The sequence below is a fragment of the Apteryx rowi genome, unplaced genomic scaffold (genome assembly GCF_003343035.1).
Source record: "Apteryx rowi isolate R43461 unplaced genomic scaffold, aptRow1 scaffold_136, whole genome shotgun sequence".
Taxonomy (NCBI): Eukaryota; Metazoa; Chordata; class Aves; order Apterygiformes; family Apterygidae; genus Apteryx; species Apteryx rowi.
In genome coordinates this window covers 1,713,550-1,738,403 of record NW_020447597.1, presented here as the reverse complement: position 1 = coordinate 1,738,403, position 24,854 = coordinate 1,713,550, and the positions used below count along the sequence as shown (strand labels likewise).

The window sequence follows — 24,854 nt, the reverse complement described above, 5'->3', positions numbered from 1 at the left end:
ATACAACTTACCTTGATGGGATCCCTTGTAAGCATGGGGCTGAGTATTTAGTATAATAGTGTAATATGCATGTGTCATTCTAAAGAAAGCAGGCTTTGACTGGTGATACAGTCTTGTGTTACATATCTGAAAATTTGGTCTCTGCTACACGAGATACTTGGATGATGCTACCAACTGCATATATGAAAAATTAGAACGGAAGAAGTACAAGCTATGTGTTCTTCCATGTGCCTTTCTGTGATAGAAGAACTCTGCAGTTCTTTGGATTTTTCATGCTAACTTTGCAGCTCACTTTCTTTTAACTCTCAAAGTTTCAGTATCTTATTGAAGAAAAAATGTCCTGGATTCTTAATAGACTCAATCACACTTTAATTCAGAAAAAATTCTGAGCGCTGGTGCTTCTGAAAATGAAACTCAGCATGTATCAGTTGAGCATTTCAGCTGTGAAAGATTTTTAAGATGGCATATGTGAAGATTTAGATCTGGTCCACATATATCACTTATTTTTATGTATGTTGTATGTATTTCTTAAGTCTTGCTGTAAATATCGCATTCAGAAACACTTAGTTATTGCACCTCATTTGGAGACATTTTCCCCTTATTTGTGGTCCTTCTGCATTGCCCTCCCATGATAGCTGTATTCAGTTGGCAAACAAGCAGCCATGAGAATGTCATCTGCAGTAGAATAGTACTTTGAAGATATGCAAAGAAACTAATTTCCAGCTTTTTCTGATTGTAGGGATTTGGGAACAAGGAGGATTCAGATCATGTTATTGAGGTCTTTACTTATGGTAAGCCTTCTTTGTTCAGTATATGTTATAAGCACACAGTGTTTCACTGTATATACTTATGCATTTAAGTACAATGCTTCTATGATGGGTGCCCATCACCAAGCCTAAAGTGTCAGATGTTTCCTTCCTAGCATTTCTCAGTTTCTTTTAAGGTATAATTAAATGTTTTATCACAAATACATTTTTCAAACCTTAACCTTCAAATAGTATTTCTGGAAAATACCAGGGACCTCTTTGCAGCATTTTATGCATGCCTAAAATAATGAAACCCTTCCTAGCTAGAAGAGACAACTTGTTTGTGGTTCCCATGCACGTTTTCTGTAGCTATTACCAATACAAGTGCAAGTGATCTATTGAGGTACTTCTCTATGCTCCAGGTAGGACTGAGAGTTTGGAGCATTCTTGAAGATTATATTTTAACCATATTTGGGAGGAGTCAAAAGGAGTTTCATTTGCTAGTTCTTTGTACAGCACCAGGGCTGAACAACATCTAGAGGCATTTTTATATATCTTATATAGAGCTAAGTTCTGCTAAATTCTTTCTGTTGTGTTTGATGGAATTATCCTAGAGACTTAGTTCTGTCAACCTCTTAAGGATTCAGTTTCAGAAACTAGATTTAGGATGCACTTGTCAGGAACTTCCTGAACTGCAATTTTAACCCTCATATTGGCACTCTCTGGTCCTGGCAGTAATTTTAATAGATGTATATTACATTGCTTGCAAAAAATACTCTGAGTGACAATAAGATAACAAATCCAAGGTTAGAGTAATTTGCTTGTGCAGCCGCCTTTTGTCCTCATGGCATGAATGTGTCACGATAGTTTGGCTGTTTTTTCCACAAGTCTTGGGTTTATTCTGTAAACAGGAGGTACATCCTAATGGTAGTAAGAACCAGAACTTGGTAGTAAAGCAGGCTGTTGCCTGTAGAATCCTGGCCTATTTTGTTGCAAAAGCTGAAAGCTGTTTAGTGCCTGAGGAGGGGAAAATAGTATGAAGGGGGATGGTTTTATGACTAAAGCAGTAGAATGCTTTTCTGGAAAATGAGTTTCTGTCCCTGCTTTGCCATGAAATTTAAGTGTAGTGCTAGGCAAGTCAATTAAACCATTCTTTGCAGGTCAGAATATGGAATCCTGAATCCTGGCTTGCAGTAGACCTGAACCCTTCACAGCTGCAATTTAATAATAGAAAACATGTTAGAAGGGACCTCAGGGGGTCATCTTGTACACGGTCTTCGTTTTAAGATGGATCAGCTATGCCTAAACTGTCCCTGACAATATTTATCTGACCAGTCTCAAAAATTTCCATTGAAGTCAGTGAGAACTTTTTTTTAATTATTTGGAGTGCTGCATAGCCTGTAAGCAGGCTGTGAGGGATTCAAGTTGTGCTATAAAAGTAATTGAACACTTTTGACTTAAAATTTTGTTTTGGCTTCTCTTTTATAAAGTGAAAGCAAAATCGCCTCACTGCACAAAGATGTAAAAGTGAATGTTTTCAAGCTTATGAATTACTCAGACCTTGGTAAATACTGCAGAAAAGATGTGGGAAGGAGCAAAGTTTTTATGGTGGTATATAAGATGTCTGCGCACATAATAAAGAACTGGAAATTGCTGAACCCTGCATGTTCTGTGTGCTGAACTGAACACTATCATATGTTCTTTAGGAAAAGAATAATACTTGATAACATAATCAGTCTGTTGTCATGCATGCGCATAGGTGGACAACTTGAAGTTGTACAGGCAATTAAAATCTGGCACTTCATTAAAAATACACGCTTTTAGTTGCAGCCTTACTATTTGTAAAACTAGTTTTCCATTTCAAAGAACATAATCATGTTCCTTCATGTGGCATCACTAATGCCCTCGTGCTCTTCTGCCAAACAGTTTCCCTTCTATCTATTCAGCTATGCTTTTAGGACTGGTGCTTGCACACAGTTTCACATGTAAAAGCTGTAATGGTGTGGAAAATTCATAACGAAGACAGAATTATCATTCAAAGTCTTTGACAAACGTATGATTGCATTTTTATTGTAACTCAATTTTGTATTACTTTGGCCCCCTCATCCTCGATGGCTTGTATTTGGCAGTTTCTGAATCCTGTCTTGTTTTTGAGGTCATAATATTTTGGTAATCTCCCATTTAAGGAGCACTAACTTCTTAAATGTTTCTGACTGCTGTAAATGTTCACCTGATTAATATCTAAATTGTCATGTTGAAGTAAACTCATTCTTATGTATCTACAGTACTTGTTTTGAAGAAAAATAATTGAATGAAGCAGGTCAGTGTTACTATTAGTTTAAAAATAACTTGTAGGCTTCCCCCCCACCACCACCACAAGAGCATACCTGGTAGCATACATGAACAGCTCAGAGATTAGATTAAGCTTGAAATGGAAAATTCTTTGTAGAAATTGTTACCTCCTCCAACTTTTCATGGGCTTTCTCCCCTTTCCCTCCATGAATATTTATTCAAGAATAGAACTTCATGAATAGTAGCTTTATTTTGGGGGGGTATGTTGGTAGTGAAGAGATCCTGAGAAAAGCCACTTAAAAACAGATGAGGGAGTTCATTTGAACGTGATTGTTAAAGGCTTTCCAAGTCAATGGTGAGGTTAGGAATTTTCAAAATTAATCCCGGACTTCCAGTTGAATCCACCTCCCAGATGCCACACAAAGCCCACTAAAAAGTGAATGGCAGCTGCAAGTAATCCTTGTAGTGTAATAACGACACACATTAATATTACTTCAACAATGAACAGGTAACTTCAGGATACAAAGCAACAGCTATTACTAATGCACTTCCTGCCCCATTTCTGGACCCACTATTGTCGCCTTCACTTATGGAGGACTCTGAGCTAAGGCAGCTGGTCTTGGAAATCCTGCATAATCTCATTGATCGGCATGACAACAGAGCAAAACTCAGAGGAATACGGTATTTGTTTCTTCATTTGCTTTGGCGTAGTTGAAATTCTAGTCTAATATCTGAATGCTAAGTTATGTAGATTTTTCATTTTGTCCCCAAATATTAAATGTTAATGTTCTGTAATAAATGCACAGTGTCCTTAGTGCCATTTGTTGATGGAAGGAGTTTCACAGGTAAGCCTTAATGCATGATACATTAAAGGATCATTCCAAATAGCTGCTAGTCTACTGACTTTGTAACTGGTATCTGCTTTGTGGAAGACAGAATATAGTATTTTATGTGGGTGTTGGGGGGAATCTGTGATTGTCATAATTGCATTTATGGTTCCCCCTCTTGAACTGAAATTTGAATGTCATTGTTAAACTTGTATAATTAAAGTGGAAGTTGCTTCAAGATTTATTTGAACAGTTCATGTATTTCACATCATCTTTTTCCTTTGCAACCTCTTTTCACTAAAATGACACCTTGGTTCCTTTGTAGAATAATACCAGATGTTTCCGATCTAAAGATAAAACGAGACAAAATTTCAAGGCAAGATGTGAGCTTCATGAAAAAGGTAATAGAAAAAGTTAACTTTTCCATCTAGGAAGAAGATAAAGTAATTGAACCAGTAGCTTTGCTTTTCTTCTACAGCTCTGTTGCAACAAGTTGCCAATATCATTTTCAAGTATTTTTATTCAAATCTCAATGATTTAAATGTTGAGGTACTCTAGGCACTTTAGAGATGGTTCTGTGGAATAAAATTTGCAGTTAGCTCTTCGGTGAAAATTGTTGCATATATGGAATTTGAACAGTTTATGTCTAAACCATGATTTTGAAAGAGCTCCATATAGTTAGATCTCTCTAGAGCATTTCATTTACGCTCAGTGTGATCTTTTCATACAGAGTTAATTCTCAATGTTTTTTATAAAAGCTGAACTAAGGTATAAACTCAGTTTAGAGTAGTAGTCTTTCTTTCTGTGACATGTATTTCATTTCATGAGATCATTATTGAAAAGGCTTCTTTAAAAAACTACTTGGTACAGTGTCTGAAGAAGTAAAGATATCAGAGTTAACTCTGAAGAAAAATTTTGCCTCCTTACAAGATTGTTTTTACAAGACTTTGTGCCAATTGACTTTTGAGTATGTTTGGTTCCAAAGAAACCATCTAAAGAAACCTTGTATTTAATGTTGCAGCTTCCTGCCACAAATACGTAGTAACTTCCCAGTAAAGCCTGAAGTATGTGAACATACAGAAATTCTTCAATTTGTTTTGACTGGCAGTTAAGGAAATAGATTAGATCTGGCTTAAGTAATAACTGATTATTTTTTTTTTTTTTAGATGATGGTTATGTGGAGTGAATTATTCTTTACATKAAGCACCTTACCTTCTACTTGGGAGGAATACCTATAGTTTTTAATGTACTCTATCATTTTCTCTGAGAACTTCCTATTTCCTGACTATAGCCTATCTGTGTAGATATATTTGTAAACAAAAGTACCAATTACAGAAGTTAGTACAAGGAGGTCAAATGCTTATCATTGTGACCAGTCTGGAAAAATATATTCGTTTCTCACACCTGTCCTATGCTGCTTTGTTTTTGTTTCCTATTAGTTACAAAATTTAAAAATGCATGTCTTCAAAGACCTAAATTTGTTTAACATTGTGATTATAAAAATCAGAAGAATTGCAATTTAACTTGTCCAGAAGCAAAAATACTACATAGAAAATAATATGCAAAATTGACTTGTGCACATTTCAGGTAGCATTACCTACTTAGCAAGAACACATATCCTGCACAGTTAATATTCCTTTCAATGTATTTGTCACGCTACAAAGGTTTGATAGTAACGACTGAGAAAGTAACGTAATAAAAAACTGTTTACTTCCTCACGCAAGCTCTTAGATTAGTAACATCCATTAAAATAATACAATTACTAATTTAGAAAGGATAACCCGAAAAAGGATAGCCCGGAATCATCAATTATTGATTCAGAAAGGATAACGCGAAATCATCGATTGCTGATTTAGAAAGGATAGCCTGAAATAATGCAATTACTGATTTAGAAAGGATAACCCGAAACCGGCAGTTACTGCACTAGTAATTGGAAGCACTGCTTATCCCTACTTGAAAGCTTTCTTGTTCACTCTCTTAGTGAGAGGGCTCTCAACCTCAAGGAGTTACCTTAACCCAGCGTCCCAGGAAAAGGGGAGCAGGAGGAGGGGGATACTCAGTCCAGCCGGAGAGGATGGTCAGGTCACGTTCCCGTTCCTGCTCAAACTCTCTTAGCTGCCAAGTGTCTTTTTGTACGGCTGGGGCTCTGGGCACACACTGCTTTTGCTGACCTCTGCGGGTTTCATAACAACAGGGCTGTTTGTCTGCTTGGAAGGACCCTGCTAGCGAGGCAAGACCACAGCACCTCCGTATCGCTTCTCCCCTCCCTGCGGGTCCATGCAGATCCCTTGGCCTTGTCAGGCAGCAGAGCTCTTTAGCCGTTAGCTCTTCTAGTCTGCAGCCTTGAGCATATCAGTTGGCAGACTTTTTCAGTCCTGTTAACTCTTCACTCGCCCGACAGTATTTAAACATATTTTGGTTAATACTATAATATCATGTATATAAAGCATACTAAAACATTGGCAATTATTCATAATGTGTCTTTGTAAACACTGAGTTAACTTTAATTTCATCAATTTAATATCTAGGATCTAAAACAGTTTGGAAGAGTTTAGTTACTGGTTTTGCTAGATAAAAATTTTAATTGTGAAACTAAATATCTGAATTTTTAGATTGCACTATCATTTGAAAAAGGGCAGGAGGAGAGAGGAGTCTCTTAGCAGGTTCAGAAAAGATTGTGCAGTCTTCTAGAAAACTCTTAACCTTGTGGAATGACTTCATTCAATAATTATTTATGTGATACCATTTTTGATGTATATCATAGACCTAATTTTAGGCACCCAATTCAGATGTACAAGTGAGCCTGCTCTTCCCAGATTTCTTGCATAATCAAGAGAGTGAGGTAAAGCACTTTCAAAAGTCCGTTAAGATCTGAATGACTTTCTAGACTAACTTTGTGTTATATGAGGAACCTAGGACAACTGTGTATCAAACTTAGGCATTTTGGATACCTGAAATTAGGTGAAGTTCTACAAGATGTAGGCACTAAACTGTTTTCATCCGAGTCTACCTCCTCCAAGACAGTTTTTGCTCTCTTATTTAAATTAACTAAAGATGCTAATGGTAGCCAATGTCTTACTAGGGAAATGTCAAAGTTCTTGCATTTTGTAGTCTTCCTAGAAAGATACTGTGTATTCTAGAAAGTCCATATAATGCATTTATTTTCATATCTGGGGACTTTCTTTATCAGTGTGGTGAATTATGTCATTACTTGTATTTTCCAAATGTGATGTGCCTAGTGTACAGCTAACCTTTACTATGCTTATTTCATAGTAGCTTTTGTGCTTTGCTAATAGCTCCATTTTCCCCTTTTTTCTAAATACAACACTGGATACATAGCACTGTTGGTCCCCCAGATATATTTGAAGAACTATGATTTAATTTTTAGAAATACAAAAAAAGACTAACAGCATCTTTATTACTTCTTAAGTGAATATTTTATGCTTGAAAAACAAATATTACAAATTAGTTTTATTTTTCCTTCTAAAGCTGAGCTATGACTTTCTGAGTTTAAGCATTAATCTTTATATCTTGAAAAATAATCATGTCAAGTGATACAGACTTGCATCCTGTACAGATTAAGCATAGTGGGGAGGTACTGAGCAGTGTCTTGCACACAAAACCTGCTTCTTAACCTGTCTTTCTGTATTTTCTTTTTTTGTCTTGAAATAATTGTTTCTTTGCAAAGATTTGGTTAAATACAGTGTTACTTTGATCTGGTCTTCTGTTCAGTGAGGGGAAAAAAAAGTCACTTTTGTATTTGAGGGTCTTTCACTACCAAAGTTTAGATAACTTATATACTTCACTGGAGCTAGTGCCTCCATATGCTCAGTGGTAAGTAAGCCTTGTTCATCTTCTGAAGCACCCTGTAGAAAAGCTTCTTTCTCAGTTTGCTGTGTGAGAAGCTTAATGTACCAATTAAGTGTCTGAACCTAGACAGCATAGATAACCCTTGAAGCTCCTCAGTTACTTAAGTGTTTGAAAATGTTTCAAGATCTACTTTTCATTCTTCTCCTTTTGATAAATTGGGAATTTTTTCTGAATATTTCAGTAGGAACTGAATGTCAACATCTGCTACAGTGTAGTGTTCATGTGCACATTCCTGCATCATCTTGCCCGTCTGTGTACTTCTATATTAAAAAAAAAAAAAAAAAAAAGAAAAAGTAAGTACTGTATTTAGCAAACAGCTGCCTATTTGAAATAGCTGTCATGGTTGTAAACTAGTGATCTTTTTGATTAATCATGTACATGTATATTTATATTTTTAATTCTCTAACAAAAATGATCTTACATCAAAGTTAGCCCTACTTGAGGCTAGATGACCTTTAGGTGTGTCCCTTCTAACCTAAATTACTATGGGTTTTTTGTTTTTTTGTTTTTTTTTATTATAGCATGGTCAGCAGCTGTACAGACACATCTACTTAGGTTGTAAAGAAGAAGATAATTTCCAAAAGAACTTTGAGCTTCTGTTTACATCTCTAGCTCTTACCACAATTGAACTAGCCAATGAAGAAGTGGTTATTGACCTTATTCGATTAGCTATTGCTTTGCAGGTATGATTCTTGATCAGCATTGAGATCATTGATTAATAATTTATATTTGTGAATAGAGCTGTAAATGTTTTTGTTTGTTTGTATTATCAGTCTTCAAATTGGGAATTACATCATTCAGACCTAATAAGATTTTAACGATGTGCAATATGTACGTAATATTTATTAATAAGGAAGCTTTGACTGATCAGATTTGTTACCGAATCCTGCAGTATGTATTCTTCATCAAATATAGAAGATGCAGAAATCTGTTGAAGCATTCCCAAGAATCACTGATATATGCATTAATAGATTGACAAGGTATTCTTACAGTCTATGATCTTGATTCAGTATTTATTATAAAATATATAGAACAACGTTATGTCTTTGCCTTGGGAGAAAGCTTTTGGACAATTGACTGGTTAGAAAAAGGCTTATTTAATCTTACCTATACTAAAGTTCTGCTAGTGTATTGAGAGGCTTTATTTCTTGACATTTCTTATACAGAATCAAACATATATTTTATACTTGCATGCAGTTTTCGGAGAAACTGTAGAACTTAGTAGCTTTATCCATGTCAAAATTAAAGCAGCCTGAAAAATACTGCTGCTGTGTGTCATAGAAATTTAATAAAATTGTGTCCTGTATTCTCAGTTCACTCTTGCACTGAAATTACTTATGCTAGAAAATAGAGGGTTTTATTGTTTTTTGTTTGTTTTAGCCACAGTAAAAAGGGGGGTTTTTTGAGGAATGATTTAAATATTAGTTTAAATATAAACCATGATTTTGTCATATAATAACATAAACCTTTAAGCTGACCAAAGAGAAGTGCAGATGATGCATCTAGAGTGCTTCCATCTCGTGTGTTCTGTCTCTGGAACTCTGGCAAGTTAACTCATAAGACTATCAAATTTTGTGGGGGAAGATAAATCTTGTTACGTATGTGTGTAAAATGAAATGGTCCATGGGGCACAGATTGAGGTGTCTAGGAAAGCTGATAATCAACTGAGTTGCCACTCCTAACTCCTACACCAGGAGAGTGAACAGGGTATATGAATAAATGGCTTTGTTCAAATCCTAAGCTTTAACAGTCTCAAATTAGTTTTCTCATAAATGCAAGGAGCTAGTCCAAGTTTGGAAATGTTTGTTAGCTATCGAAGCTGGGAAACATGCATGAAAAAAAATAAATGGCAGCATGAAGACAAGAAGTTTCAGGTATAGCTTTGAGTTTGCATTTTGTTTATTTACTGGTGCTAAATTCGTAATTAAGAACCTAAATATGTGTTTTAAACATCACTAGCTGCACAGTATCTTTGGGAAGCTTAAAGGCACTTATTTAGATGTTTTTCTTTGAAAGACTTTCCTACATCTCTTTTATGAAGTTTATTTGGCATCTGCATTGTAAAGTAGTTTTCCTAAAAAGTCACTTTTACAAAAGAGGTTAGCAAATGTAGACAGCATGAGCTGGAAACACAAAAGAATCAGATTGATGTAGAAGAAAAAGTGACTAAAAAGGGATCCTGATCAGTCATCTTGACCACAATGTTGCCTTACTAGATGGTCTTGAGGCAAATTGCCTTTCTCTGCTTCCTTATCTCGAAAAAAACAGAACAATTCTTACTTACCTGCTACTGTGGAAATGTTAATAATAAACATTAAATACTGCCTGTTATGGTTTAGTACTGATGACTCACAACAGGGATTTTTTTTTTTAACCACTGTTTCTAACTTTCCTGAAAAAAATTTATGAACAGCAGGTGGTCCTTACGGGGATCTTAAGGGCCAGAGACCACCAGTCATTACTGAGTGCTCTCTTCCTATGAAATAAAATTTGAGTTGAGTAGATTTATTCCCCCTCCTAGGGGTTGGAGCCTTCACGCTCTCTAACTCCAGACCAATATTTACCTAGTTCAGGAGCTAAATAACCATGCCAAGATTGTACGGTGAAAGTATTAAATGCCAAGTAATACTAGATAGTCATCATGTATCAGCTAATGTTATTACTAATAATTACTGCTTATGTATATTCAGGACAGCCTGTTAACTTTGGAGTGTTTAATGTTGTCCTTTATGTTTCAGGACATTGCAATCATCAATGAGGATAATCTGCCAGTGTTTAATCGTTGTGGTGTCATGGCATTGGTTGCAGCGTACCTAAACTTTCTGAGTCAGATGATTGCGGTCCCTGCCTTTTGTCAGCATGTCAGCAAGGTAACACATAATTAAGTAACTTCAGTCACTTAGTACAGTATGTCCTATTGCAAAATGAGTAAACAGCTTTTGCTAAGTAATTGCTTGTGTTCTCTGACTTCGTGTGTTAATGAGGAACATGGTGGTAAAATAATATAACAAAATTATGCATAATAGGTAAAATAGATGAGAATACTATCATTTCTTTTTATTTCAAGTCTTCATTTTGCTTGCATAATTTGTGTTTTTTATTGTTTCTGGAGCAATTGCCTTTCCAGTTAGCTATAAATGGCACTTTCCTCAAAAAAATTAGCATAATTTTAAGCACATTAAGCAAATCTTCACCTACCCCTTATTTTAAGAATTGGCCTTTTGTATTTATGCCCACCAACGCTGCTGTTTGTCTTCTGTCTCTGGTGGCATTACCTGCTGACTTGTAAACTTATCCACAGAATGTTGTTCTCCCACGGTATAGCAGTTTTACTTTGTTTATGCTGCTACATATAATGGACTAAATCCCCTCTGGTATAAGACTTTCCAGCCTTACTGGCTTTGGTAAAACAATGCTGACGTACACAAGAGCATGGGAACTAGATTTTTAGTTTAAAGGCTGAGTGCCACAATCATCATTTCTGGTTAAAAGACATTATTAAAGGCCTCATTTGTATTGAGGTAAATGTTAGTGAAGGATTTAATCTGCAGCAGAACTTTAAGCAGCTTGCTCTTTGGAGGAGATAAGTATGGAACTATTGCATTCATACTATTTGTCTTGTTTTCTCAGGTCATTGAAACTAGAAGTCTGGAAGCACCTTATTTTCTACCGGAAACAATTTTCAAAGACAAATGCAAGTAAGTAGAATTCAGTATGTTAATCAATTAACACTGAAATACCTATCTTACTATTAAAAATTGCACATCTTTGAAATATGCTGTGTCTGTGAAATGCAGTATGGAGGTTTAATTGTGTACAGAGTAGAAGAAAATCAAGCATTAAAACATGTACAAAAAATCTTCTGGTTTTTTTCAGCTTTTTTTTACTGTAGTGAGAGATGCTTGCATTTATATCATATGATGCTTGTTCTAACTGTTAATAAAGCAAAATTATTTTACTTTTACAGTTTTCTCTGTAAATCAGAAAGCATATTCTCTAAAGAAATAGAGTAGGTAAGGAATGTATTTCAGATGATCAAGATGTGTTAAGTAACTCAAGGTATTGCGGAGTTGTTCAGTGGACTCGCTTTGGGGTATATATTCATTCTTAAATAACTGAGCAAATTTTATTTTCATCAGAACATCACCATTGAGCCTTTTCTTGTTGCTTGTAGACTTTGGAAGAATATTTCACTTAATGAAAAAATCTCTATTGTTAGATAATAACCTCAAATATGTATTTTAACAGTCTTCCAAAATCCTTAGAGAAGCATGAAAAAAATTTGTTTTTCCTCACAAACAAGATTGCGGAATCATTAGGCGGCAGTGGTTACAGTGTGGAAAGACTGTCAGTTCCATATGTACCCCAGGTAACGGGTAAGTGATGATTAGTGGCAAAACTGCTAAGTACCGGTTATTAAGAATGCTTTCTTAATGTCTTGTCTGTCACCACATCAAATGAAATATAATTTCAGTACTTGGCAACAAAATTTTATCATTGTGTAACTTTGTCTTCTTCACAAGTTTTTTTTTTTTTTATGAGCTACTGTATTATTGTTAAAACATTTCAACTTCACACATCTTTCAAGTTTGTTTGGTTTTTTTTTTTTTCCACCTAAATTCAAGAGGCAGGGCAAGAAAGCTCTTGAGCCCACTTAGACTCTTTTTTGAAGAAGCCTTTGCTTTCTAAAGACTACTTAATATGACAGTAGCGATTATTACTGTGTTTCTGTATTAACTTGAGCTAGCAGGTAAGGCTGGGCTGTAGAAGTCAGTATACTTTACGCTTTTTATGTAGTCACTGGAAGGAGCATATCCTATCCTGATTCACAAGCTCTTGCCATCAGGCTTTATGCTGACTGGAGTTACTTGCCTTAGCCAAATTCTCAATGAGCAGATGGTAATTTAATCAAGAATTCTATGTTTGCCTTCACTGGATATCTATGCTAGCAAGCTACATGTGAGATAACATACTGAAGGTAGAGTGCACCTGAGAAAGATTTGTGGGAGTCTTGCTACCCAAGATGGGCGTGCAAATAGTATGCGAGTGACTACCTAGTGTATGACTGTGGGCTTTCTGCTTTTATTTTAAAAGCCAGTTGAGCAACTTACTGCAAAATTGTTTGAAGAAATTGTTTTACTAACTGTATGTGTTTTGTGAATGTACACAACAGGTTGTTATTGTAATGGACTTTGAAACATCCCAGTCTGAAGCATAAGTCAAAATGAAAGTACCTTCCAGGAAAATGACTTTTATCTTTTGTAGATTGTACATATAAACAAACGTGATACACACAGACAGTGAATATCAGATCTGTAACCCTTTCAGTGCAGTTCAAGGACATTGTGGCCTGCTCTCAAATAAGTTTTCTTTGGAGAGATGCTATGGGAGGGCATGAGTTCTCCAGAACAACTGATCTAGTTTTGCCCCAAGTACTAGCAGGCAACCTAGTGATATATTCTGAGGCACAGCTGCAATGTCTATATTCTCTGCTGCTGGGATGGTTTCTTCTAACAAGGGAAATGTTGCTGTACTTGATTATTTCGCTAACATTCAAAAAACATTTAACGCTGTATATCTTACTACTGGAGGAAGAGGTAGGTGCCAAATAAGGGAAGGCTCTGTTTTCAAATTTTTACTGTGTTGAGTAAATAAGAATTGAATGAGAAGGATAGTCTGCTTGAGATTTTATGTGAAGAGTTAAGCTTCTTCTAGGAAATGAGATATCTTTGTAGACAAACAATCTTGCTAGAGTTTTCTTGGATACCCTCATAAAAACTTATTCCTACCCAGGAAGCTGTATAAGTTCTGACATGAGAAAGGTTAAGCAAGTTTAGCTGCTAGTATGTGATTAATTGCTTATTTGGATGATGAGAAATGTTTGTATTTAATGCTAAATATTAGAGTACATGGAAGAAAAAAAAAAAAGTTTTGTAAAGAAGAGTAACCAAAACTGGTTTCAAGATAATTAATCACTGATCCTGCTCGATATTGAGCTTCCAAAGTTTTAATTTATCTAAGTCGGGACCAAAACAAATATTTTGGAATTCTGAAACTTTTAATTTTGACTTGAATGAAATGTTTCATTTCTACTGTTACATTATAATGCTAAAATATAGTGTTTTGAAATATCTCAATAGCTTCAATAGAAGATGAATCAGTTTTTTATATATTACTCTGAAAGCTATAGTTGAATCCAAATTTCTCAAAAAAAACAGTAAGAAGGTTTCATCCGAAATATTTCTAGTATTCCTAAACTTTAAGAATTTAATGTTTAACAATGACATATAGAGATAGAATTATGATCATTTCTGCTTTCATATTAGGTTTTGGTATTCATGAAGAGTTGATGTTCTACATACTCATAAAACATTCGTATTTGCAACATTTCATACCTTATTCTCTTCGTTATTTTTAGGGAAGGGATAGCTGATGTTTAAATGTACACTTAATTACATTTCTTTTATATATTTGTTTCTTTATTTGTATTTTTTTTAATTTAGCTCTATTTCCATCAAGCAAAAAATCTCGTAAATGCAGGCACAAGTCGAAAGGTAAAAGCGCTGTAGGTCAGCCTGCTCTCCTGTTAGCTGTGGTGTGTGTGGATAGCATACACCTGGTTGAACACACTGTGCTTTTAGAAGGCCTTTAGACAAGCAGGCCAGAAGTTGTGTTGTACTTAGTTTCTCCTTCTGCTTTTGTTGTTACATCTCCTTCCTGATATACCTGTAGCCATGTTTGCAGCTGCAAGGTTTGCCTTTGTGTTTGCTCTTAATTTGGAATTCTAAAATTTGGCAGCTTCCTATTTTCCTTCCCTGAACAAGTGGTAGGTCCATAGCTTTGATTTTTGTGACAGTTCTGATGACAAGAAATGAAATTGTAATGAATTTTAATGAAATTGTAGTGAAATTACAAGTACTCGGTGGGAAGTTGCAAGAATCTGTCACCTATTCACGCATGGTGGTTTATCTTACTCTATATCCATAGTAAATTCTAAAACTGGGGGTTTTCAATGAAATATGAAGATGCGTAAATACAATACCAATTACTTTTGCTTTCATTCAGTTCTGTTATTTCAATTTGTTATTCATTAATTCAATTTAGTTTTTGCTTGTATTATATTAAATTAAAGGATGATTTGCCCACACATTCCATATTTTAAGGTTTTCTCTTTAGTTTTTCCCTGTGGGTTCTCCCCAAAGAGTATGGTGAGTTGCAAATGCAGGAATTGAGCATGGGATAGATTCTGCATTGTAAACCAAAAAAGTAAAATAAATTTTGTCTCTAGGTGCACAGTTTGGTTTTATTCCCTCCCCTACCACCCCCCCACACTACAGAGAACATCATTGGGGCAGGCTGTAAAATTTCCTTTCTCGATCCTTGAGGAAAATAAAGTTCCTAAACCAATATCTGTGGCGACCTGCGTAGATGAGACTGTCAGCACAGTTCAAGATCTGGCTCAAAACTTTTAATGTCACACTCCCCCCCCCCCCAAAAAAAAAAAAAAAAAAAAGGTCTGGTTGCTTATTACTGTATTATATGGAAAACTTTCACCAGTCTAGTGTATATGACCACTGCAAGGAGTGAGACAGTTAATTATTATCTGTTATTTTAATTATCATCCAGACAATGTCAGAACAGATTGATTGAACAGCAGAGATTCTGGATTCTATCTTTTTCCTTAAATTTTGTGTTTGAACAGAAATGTCTTCTAAGCACTTAATATAAATTGAAATTGGATAATGTGGTGACTAATGTATTTATTGGGAATTTATTTCATTTTAATAGTTATTTTGCATGAGTACAAGGGTATGATAAACTTTCAGTCACTTGAGAGGAAAAAATTCATTAGAAAAATGTATTTACTTACAGCAAAGTAAGTTGCTGTATTTACTCACAGCAAAAATCTTTGCTGTACTCAACACTATAGACTTATTAACAGCCTACTGTTCCGTGTAGTGTTTGTTCCCCATCGTTCTGTTCTGCCAATGTAAATGGTCCTTAAAGTGGAAACTAATTTTTTTGATTCATTCCAAATGGATTAATATCTATATGATTAAAATATAGTCTATGTTTAGAACATCATACTGTTGTAAATCCATCCACATACTAAATCATGCTTTGAGAGGAGCTTATTTTTCAGGCCTATGGTTGGTTGTTATTTTGAAAAGGAAAACAAATGCTGCTGGAAGCTGGGTTGTACTTTGGAAAGTAGTAGTCCTGATAAAATTTGCTGGTGGGCATTATAGAGGTAGTAAGACCAAAAATGGCTTATCAGTTATATTTTTAAAATTGTTTGGAGACTTATGATGTTTAAACATACATTTTAACTCATAAAATTGTATTATTGTGTGGCAAACTTCTAACCTGATTTCACTGCTCACTCAAAATACTCCAATTAGATAATTACTTTAATTTTGCTTATTCAGGACAAATCATTTTGCTTTCTTCACTGGAAGTAAGGCATATAGTCTAGCTGAAAATGTACCTGACAAATAGCCTTTTGTAATCAACCAGCTCTCGAGTGCCTAAATTATACTCAGTGCACGGATGTTCGTTGGCTGTTCTCAGCTGGAAAATTTTAGGGAGCTGCCGAATACGGCAGCCCAGCGGAGGCAAGGCCACCGCAGCTTGGTGCCCTCAGGTCCAGCCGGTAGCTGGTAGAGTCCCCCTTGCACAGCCCAACACCTCCATGTCTCTCAGTCAACCCCCAGATCCCACAGTATTGCCAGGAGTTGGCCTGGACTCTCTGGTCCCTCCGATAGCCGACTCCTCCTGGTGCCTCCCCGTCAGAGATGCACACACAGACCTGGCTCCCAGGGCACTTTCCCTGCTTGCCGCTGCCGTGACCCCGGCCCATGGGCTGACGCTCTCCTGGGATAGCCCTGGGGGGACGGGGCTTGTGTCTCTGGCTGCATTTTTGGGATACCCTGCCAGCTGCTGTGCCTCTGGGCTACTTTGCGTGTCGAGAAGAGCTTGTTATCACTTAATCTAACAGAAAAAAATGCAAATTTCACGATTTTTTTTTACTCACTTCATATGCTGAAATTAGTGAAGGGCAAGAGCAGCGAGGCATCCATTAAAGGAAAAAAAAAAAGAGTTATATGCCAAGTAGCCCTAAAAATGTGTCTTCTGTTGTTGTTTGCATGTCAGTTACAGAGAGAGCAGCAAGGTGGCAGCAAAGATGTAGTTTTGTCTTGCATTTACTCTTGAGGACGTGTTGCCCTCAGACTTCGTGTATTGGAAAGTGTTTTTAAGCTGTCAGGGCTTAAAAATTAAATTAGTTCTTCAAAAGCTCAGGGATTCTGAGGATCAGATAGCTAGAATTCAGGGTCTTTTTCACTAAATTTGTTCTTTCACTGCCTGTTGATCTTAAAATGGCATTTCATTTATAAGACTTTTCTGAAACTTTTTTAATATAACTATGTTTGGATCTAGTGGAATGAATTGTGCTTGTTTATGCTTAGTATCTGCACTACAAAAACATTTTGCTCAAAAGTGTTTTTTAAAAAAAAAAGGACTATGAAATACCATGTGGAGAGGAATTTTACTGTCATTCTCCTTATCCTCAGTGTAGTATCAAGTGTATGTAGACGCTTCTCACTCTGTGCAGTGCAGTTTGTCAACACAAAATAACAATGACCAGTTCCAAATGGCTTGATCTCACCTAAAATCTAAAATGTGACAGGGCAATTCATGATTTATTAAATCAGATGCATGAAAGTGAGGATGTCTCTTTGTCAGAGGACCATCATGACATATCCTTAAATGTATTCTTGTTGTTTTTATCTCATGTTAATATATTAAAGGTCTAAAATGAGAAATGATTATTTTTATATTATCTCTCAGGTATGTGGTCACAAAAGAGAAATCCATCTATTGATGATCCCATTTGAGCGTGACCTACTTCCACATTAATGAAATCATGATATTCCTTTTAATAAAAGCACACTTGGTCTTATACTGACAACTTTTTCAGGGCCATTGGACTTCCTAAAATGTTTGAAGAAAGTCAGAATGAGTCAGAATACCTTTTTCCACCAAATAGATTTTAGAATCACCCAATACAATATTTGTAACAACAAGAATAATGAGAAATTGTTTTTTGTTTCCATGCGGGAGTCTTTACTTCTTTCATCAGTGAGTCACTTTCAAGTGATTCCCCTTTTCTGTTTCAGGATACCTTCAAGCTACGATCTTAAAGTTTCAATTTCAAAACAAGCAAGTGAAAAAGTTCAGGCTTTTGTAAACTGCTTCACAGCAGTGTATCATCATGTGCTCTGTTGGTATTGTGTGTTTGAATGAGATTTCATCTCAAGTTCTTAAATTGTGGACTTTCAAGGGAAAGTTGGAAGGATTTGTCAGAACAGTAACTGGTYGTTTTTCCTGTAGAAATCTTTAAAAAAATCATGTTATCATAAATCATGTAGAAATTTAATTCTTCGTGTTTCAGCTGTTATAAAAGTGAGAAAATACTGTTTTTCTTTCAGATGAAGACAGACTTTCCAGAAGGAAGAGCATTGTTGACACAGTATCTATTCAGGTGGATATTCTGCCTGGGAACAACACAGAGGATAAGGTATGAAAATCACAAGATACTTCAACAAATCACCTTCTGTGGCGGGGAAATAAGAAACTACAAACAAAACTTTTCCTGTATGTATAATACCTGATTGTTCTCAAAGGAGAGTTCTGTTGAAATTCAAGTCCTTTTACAAAGCATTGTTGTCACAGAGCATCTTGAGCAGAGAGTTGGAAAGTTTTCCCTGCTCTCATTTTCTACAGACTTCCTCAATAAATCATCCTGGGGAAGCTGCTTAGGACAGAACTTAAGCCTGAATAAATATTTTGATATATTGTTGGTATTTAAAGACAGTCTTGTAGTAAAAAAATGCTGGTCATCTTTAAATGAAACTGTCGCTATCAGTTCTGACTGTATAAAAATAGTTACTTCCTAAGAGATGCCAATCATTACAGTGGCTAAAAAGCATAAATTAGTGATCTCTCTGCTATAATAGGAGCTCCTAACAAAACAATTAGAAACTTGTAAGGCAAAAAAGCTCTATAGCCCGTCAGGAGCATTCTGTATTTATCACGTTCTGTATTTATCACATTCCTTATTTTTCCAAAACTTTTGATATGTGAGGATTAAGGGTTTTTTGTTTCTTCTTTAGATTGATAATACTGAAGAAATCACTTTTGAAGCTTTGAAGAAAGCAATTGGTAAGACTTTTATTACAATTGTGCTTATGCAGTTTATTTCCAGATTGCTGTGGAATTACTAGAGAAGAAGCTTTACTAGAATAATGTAATTGAAATATTACTTTTGTTTCTCATCGGATAGTAAATTGATTTAAAGCTTCAGTCATTTCCAAGTTTCTGAAATATTTCTATAATTTTAATGAATCCTTTTCATTTTCTGAAGCTAATATGACTGAACAAGAAGTATTTGGAAATGCCTCTGATGTATAAATTGGCCCTTACAGGCCAACCTATGAAAAAAGTAAGATTTCATGAAAAAAGTAAGATTTCCAAATTCCATGGGGTGATTATTTATAAAGCAACTCAAATATGTTTTTATATATTAAAAACAGTTCAGGTAGGTATTCAATGCATTCACAAAATACATTGTAAGATACAGATTGCAGCCTTCAAAAACACTCCATTTTCAAGTTCATGTATTGATATATCTGATTGGATTAAAAGAAGATTCTTCTAACCAGTGACCCAGCTAGCAGAACTTGGGATTAACCAGTTTCCTTATTTCATATTGCTATCCAGCCCACCTAAACACTTAAACATTGAAATTTTAAACACTAATTCTGTCTGCCAGTTTTTCAAGACTGCCTAATCCTGGTAGTACTTAAATTCATTAGATGCCAGGAAGTTCCGAAGGTGTTTGTCATTTGTTTCAGTGTCTGCTTAACCATGCTTTTGGGGAAGAAATAGGTATCTTCTGTTGCTTTGCAGTCCAGGTAAACATGCTTCTGAGCTTCGTTCAGATCCCTGGAGAGACTAAAAAGTAGGTGCATGATCAGGACTCCGCATGATGACCATGACACCTTCTGGCATACTTATTCCAGTAGTAGTAGAACCTGGTTCTGGGTTCACTCAGCCTGTGGAGATGGAATTTGTTTTTCCCAAACTCTGGTCTAAATTCTGACAGAAAATCCTGCCTACCTGTCTGTGTGATACTGGGAGAGAGGGTACTCAATTCTCTTCTCTTGTGTGCTGTGAGTAAGAACAGAGTTTTGGGCCCAGATAATGAGGCAAGAGGAAACCTGACTGCCCTGGTAATTAAAGCACATAGTGAGATAGGGGCAAAACTAGCATTCCCAACCCAATTCCTCAAAAATTAATCTGCGTTTTGCATTAGATGAAATGTCTGATGACAGCTCACTTGGGTGTGGTTGCATCACTTGAAATACAGTTCTTTGCTTCTATGGTGCACATTTGAAGGTTAAAAATATGATGTAAATGGAGACAAAACACTGAGAGGTTTATATCACTTGTACTCGATAAACATAGATTACATTTATCTTTAATTTTTTTTAAAGATAATAATGGACTTGAAGAACAGGAAAAAGAAAAAAGGCGTCTTGTGATTGAAAAGTTCCAAAAAGCACCATTTGAAGAAATTGCAGCACAATGTGAAACCAAAGTGAGTTTCTGAAAAATGTTATACATTACTGAAGATATTAGTATAATCTTTAATGGGTATATGTTGGCCAAAGGTTGTTTGTGATACTGTATCACTACAGTTACCGTTAAAGAACGCTGTTCAGCTCTTTATCTTCAGCTATTGTCTCTACTGTTATCAATCTTAGGAAATTCCAATTTTTTAAAGTGCAATTTCTGTTGGTCCTTTATGCCATTTGAAAAGGAGTAGAGATCTTATATGCTCTTCATCTTAATGTTATCCTTACTGTCTTTGAAACCTAGATTCACATTTCATTCATATTTTGTTCTGGAATAACTGGAGCAGTGTTTACCTCATTATGTATTTTGAATAGCTAAATGTTTTTGAAGTTTGTTAAGCTCCAGTCTGCAACAGCAAAAGTTGCTATATAAATCCTTGCACTCTAAGGCAGGCTCATTCAATCTCATGTGCCTCTTTAGAGCTTAAAATCCTTGCAGAGTGGATAAGAAAGTCTAAGTGGGAAATGCTGCTTAGGTTTGCCACGTGGCAGCATGGAACACACTGAGTCAGCCTGGTGTGTTCGATTTAGCTTCATTCAATATATAGTAGCTAATTACGAAATCTTAATTTTTTTTTTCTCTAGGCAAACTTGCTTCATGATAGACTTGCACAGATATTGGAACTCACCATTCGGTAAGGTTTTATGCAAGAAGAATGTGATGAATGAAAAATGAGTTCTAAAATAATTGTAGACCGCTTTTAAGCGGTTATAGTATCTTAAACACATAGTATTCATAAAATAATTGACATACCTGAAAGAATAGTCTTACTCTAAAAGAGTCACTTTTTCTTGTTATTATTTTGACTCTTTTAGATAGAGGAGAATATCCAGTGACCATGTCATAGCATAAGTGCTGTATGTATAAATGTCTTTTAAAAAGTGTAATCACTCAATTGAAATCAAAAAGAACTGGCCCCTAACTATGGAGATATGAAGAGTATTTATGATACTATATTTTAACAAGTTCAAAGGTTTTTATATTACCGTATTATTTTTATGCAAAACAGTAGTATTGAAAAATGCTGTTTTCTCATTGCCCTGAGGAACTTAAAAAATGAAACACAAGAAATAGTACATGACTATTGTAGAGAATTGTGCTTATCTATTGTGTGGTATGAATAATACTTGTTAGTTTAAAAAAAAAAAAAGTCTTCCTATTTCTGTAACATCAGTGAAGTTGATTCAGACCAGAGTGCAAATAAATAATGAGGCATGATAACTTAATTATAATTACAGGAATAGGGTAAAATATAAGGTTATTGAAAAAAGTTCATTTTTGTTTCCCAGTTATTAGTGTAATAATTATAAAAAAGAAAACAGTATTTATAATCATAAATTATATATAGTGATTGTTCTTCTCACACAGCCCTCCACCTAGCCCCTCAGGAACGATGACCATTACTGCTGGACACACTCATTACCAGTCTGTTCCAGTCTATGAGATGAAGTTTCCAGATCTTTGTGTGTATTAAGTGTCTTCTGAAGTCTGCTGGACATTATTTAGAGTAGAGTACAATAGAAAGAACAAGATGAGTTTTCAAATTTTATTGTTTATTTCATCTAAATTAACTTTAAAATAATGATGGACATGAGCCAAATGCAGATTATTTTTTAGCCAAACTTGTGAAACTGTCTTGAGTTGGTTGTTTTCTAGTATATTTGAAGTTAGCTTTGTTATATATCACATTCCATCATTTTCATATTTAAGTACATGTAAAAGTTAGATGTAAAATCTGCTTTGCCGTATAGATGAGTATTTCGGTTATTCTAGGAATTTGTATTTCTATAAATTCCTTTAATTTCAGGTACTGTAATTGCAGGACCTGTTAGAGCTTCTTTCTGTTTTGTTTCGTTTTCTTCCCCTCCACCTCAATTTATGTATCTAACTAGAATGCTTTTGGCTTGCTTCATCTCAGTACATGTAATAGTAGAGCAGAACCTTAGTTCCCTTTTGTTCATCCTCTGTCATAATTAGTGTTTTTCTTTACTTCGGAATATATTAGGGGTGGGAACAGGATGGGACAATACCTTACATGTGTTCAAGTACAGTAAATGAATGATTGGACACTTGTTAATATTTTCGATTATATATAACGCGCTTTTTAGATGTATACGCCCAGTATCTATCCTCTGTTACCAGCTGAAAGTCAGTGTTTTGCTTAACAGATGAAAAGTCTCCTCTTGAAACACTGAATTGTGCAATATTTTTTGTCTTAAGATGTATAGTTTACAGACTGTACTTTTGAAAAATGCAGTAGTATTTTGCTCTGTCTGCTTTAGTATAAATACATGAGAGAGATATATTTAGTATAGCAACAGATAAACTGAGGGCATTTTAAACCATAAATACAGAAATTACAATTATATTCTATGGGATGCTTCTCTGTAGTTTATTACAGCTTTTTAATGATATTTTGGAGTAGAAAGAAAACCGGATGAAACCATTTAAAGACCAAGAATTTATTACGTGTGTTTTCAAGCAAAAGCATTTTTAGAGGTGCATCTGTGTGCTCATTTTTGTTTCATTTCACAAATCTTACTGGAAATAAGGAAAATGTAGCAACTTTCATAGGTTTATGTATCTGAGTATACAATTCAAACGTAAATTCAGTAACACTGATAGAGTAAATCACTGAGCTTTTGATGATAATTGGCAAAGCTGTCTTTACTAAAGCTGTCTTACTGAATTCTGCAGGCAAAAAGTATCTGTAGCTGATGTCATAAATAGAAATTTGAAGTCCTGTAATCTATCTGAATCTGACTGAAGCAGATACAAATGTGAGTGAATGTTCTCAAATAGCTGTATCAAACATAAAACATTTAAGTTAGCCAGCAGTTTAGATGAACAGTGATCAGGCCATGAGCAAAGTGATGTAGCTTCATTTAGGCATGCTTGAAGCAGGGGCTTGGACTAGATTACCTTCAGAAGTCCCAACCTAAATTAATCTACGATTTCATAATTTTGAGTCCAAATGGTTATTGTTTGATGAGCAAGCCAGCTAACTTGCTAAATATTTTGAGCATTTACACACCTGCTGTGAAACAAACTTCTAGATTCTTAAACTGATGTACAGTATTCCACTGCACTACTTTCAAAAGCCTAATATGACATGACAGCAGAGAAATTTCAGCTACTTAGACCTATGAGATAACATGCTGAGACTTTCAGAAACCATTCGCAAAACTCAAAAGGTAATTGAGACCTTCTTTTCAGTTTAACAGTGCAATCACAGCTGTTAGTGGATGACGAAACAGCCCTTTACCTACAGCATTCCGTTGTGATTTTTACTCCTGCAACGTATCAGCCTGATCAGACCACAGTCTGCATATAAATAGGACTCGTTGTCACTCTAGCTTTTAGTTTTCACTTTTTGTTTTTTTAAGGTAAGACATAATAGTTTTTACCTATATAAAGAGTGTAATTTTTTAAATAGTAAATATAACCTAGGGATACAATGTAAAACACTTATCCACTGTCATTTTTTAGAGTAACACTGTGCACTTTTGTACAAGAAGAAAAATAAGCAGTCTAAAGAATAAGAAGTATAGAATGTACTTTTGTTTGCACTCTTGCAGTATGCAGACTGTGTAAATACAGAATTGTTTCTCTGAATTCTGTTGCATGAATGCTGCCTGTGAAAATAATTACATTTGTTTCATTTTCTGTTGTGTTTATGAAATATTTTTCATTTATGCTAATGATAGCTTTCCATGCTTCCAAAGTTCAAACTAGCTTTGTTTGGGGAGTGCAGGTGTTGTATAGGTATTGAGAAGGGAATGAAAAGCTTGTAACACTCCAAGTGCTGAGATGATGTTTAAGTTCTTCCATTCTGGAAGTTCAGGGAAGCCTGTAAGTTGTCAGTTGGTTCACTCTGGCTGTTTTGGACAGTTAGGAGATGGGAGTCACTGCAAAATGTATTGTTGTGATAGCTTCTTATGTAGGTAATAAATGAAACCAAATGAATCAAGAATGCTGTTTACAGTATAAAGTTGCTTTGATTCCCTTATCTTTTTATGTTCTTGAGATGGGTTGCAGAACTTAAAACTCAGAATGTGCATACTGGGTCTGTATTATCTGCAACATGTTGAGTACTGTTTAAATGTTTATAAATTGGTATCCAGCTGTTCAATGTATCCCAGCTTTTGCTTTGACTTCTCTTCCCCCTCATGTCATTTTGAAAAATTTTGGCTTTTGATAGTGATTCATTTTAAATCAAATGAAATCTTTGTTAATTTCAAAATATAAAAATAGCCTGTTGTCCAAAATCAGCATAGGGCTAATTTGTCCGTTGTCTTGATGGTCATATATCCTGTACCGTACGTAATGAAACAGTTTCGGTAAATGTAAGAATACACTGTGCAATCTATATTTAAGCAATAAAATAAACCAAAATTTAAAATAAATACTTTCTACGATG

General features: G+C 35.2%; 1 protein-coding gene across 10 annotated transcripts in view; it reads left to right on the top strand.

Moving 5' to 3' along the window:
- Nucleotides 1–24,854, top strand: part of EFR3A (EFR3 homolog A) — an 83,993-nt gene extending 59,139 nt beyond the window's left edge. For 8 of the 10 annotated variants that reach the window (XM_026057050.1, XM_026057046.1, XM_026057045.1 and 5 more), the window contains 12 exons: nt 740–791; nt 3,547–3,719; nt 4,191–4,266; nt 8,257–8,418; nt 10,474–10,605; nt 11,366–11,433; nt 11,984–12,111; nt 18,226–18,314; nt 18,910–18,958; nt 20,293–20,396; nt 21,019–21,068; nt 21,803–24,854. In XM_026057050.1, the coding sequence (XP_025912835.1) occupies nt 740–791; nt 3,547–3,719; nt 4,191–4,266; nt 8,257–8,418; nt 10,474–10,605; nt 11,366–11,433; nt 11,984–12,111; nt 18,226–18,314; nt 18,910–18,958; nt 20,293–20,396; nt 21,019–21,068; nt 21,803–21,908 (1,189 nt within the window). In that variant the 3' untranslated portion in view covers nt 21,909–24,854. Of the gene's footprint in view, nt 1–739; nt 792–3,546; nt 3,720–4,190; nt 4,267–8,256; nt 8,419–10,473; nt 10,606–11,365; nt 11,434–11,983; nt 12,112–18,225; nt 18,315–18,909; nt 18,959–20,292; nt 20,397–21,018; nt 21,069–21,802 lie in introns of those variants that run through there. The other 2 variants (XM_026057048.1, XM_026057053.1) reach the window with 2 other exon arrangements.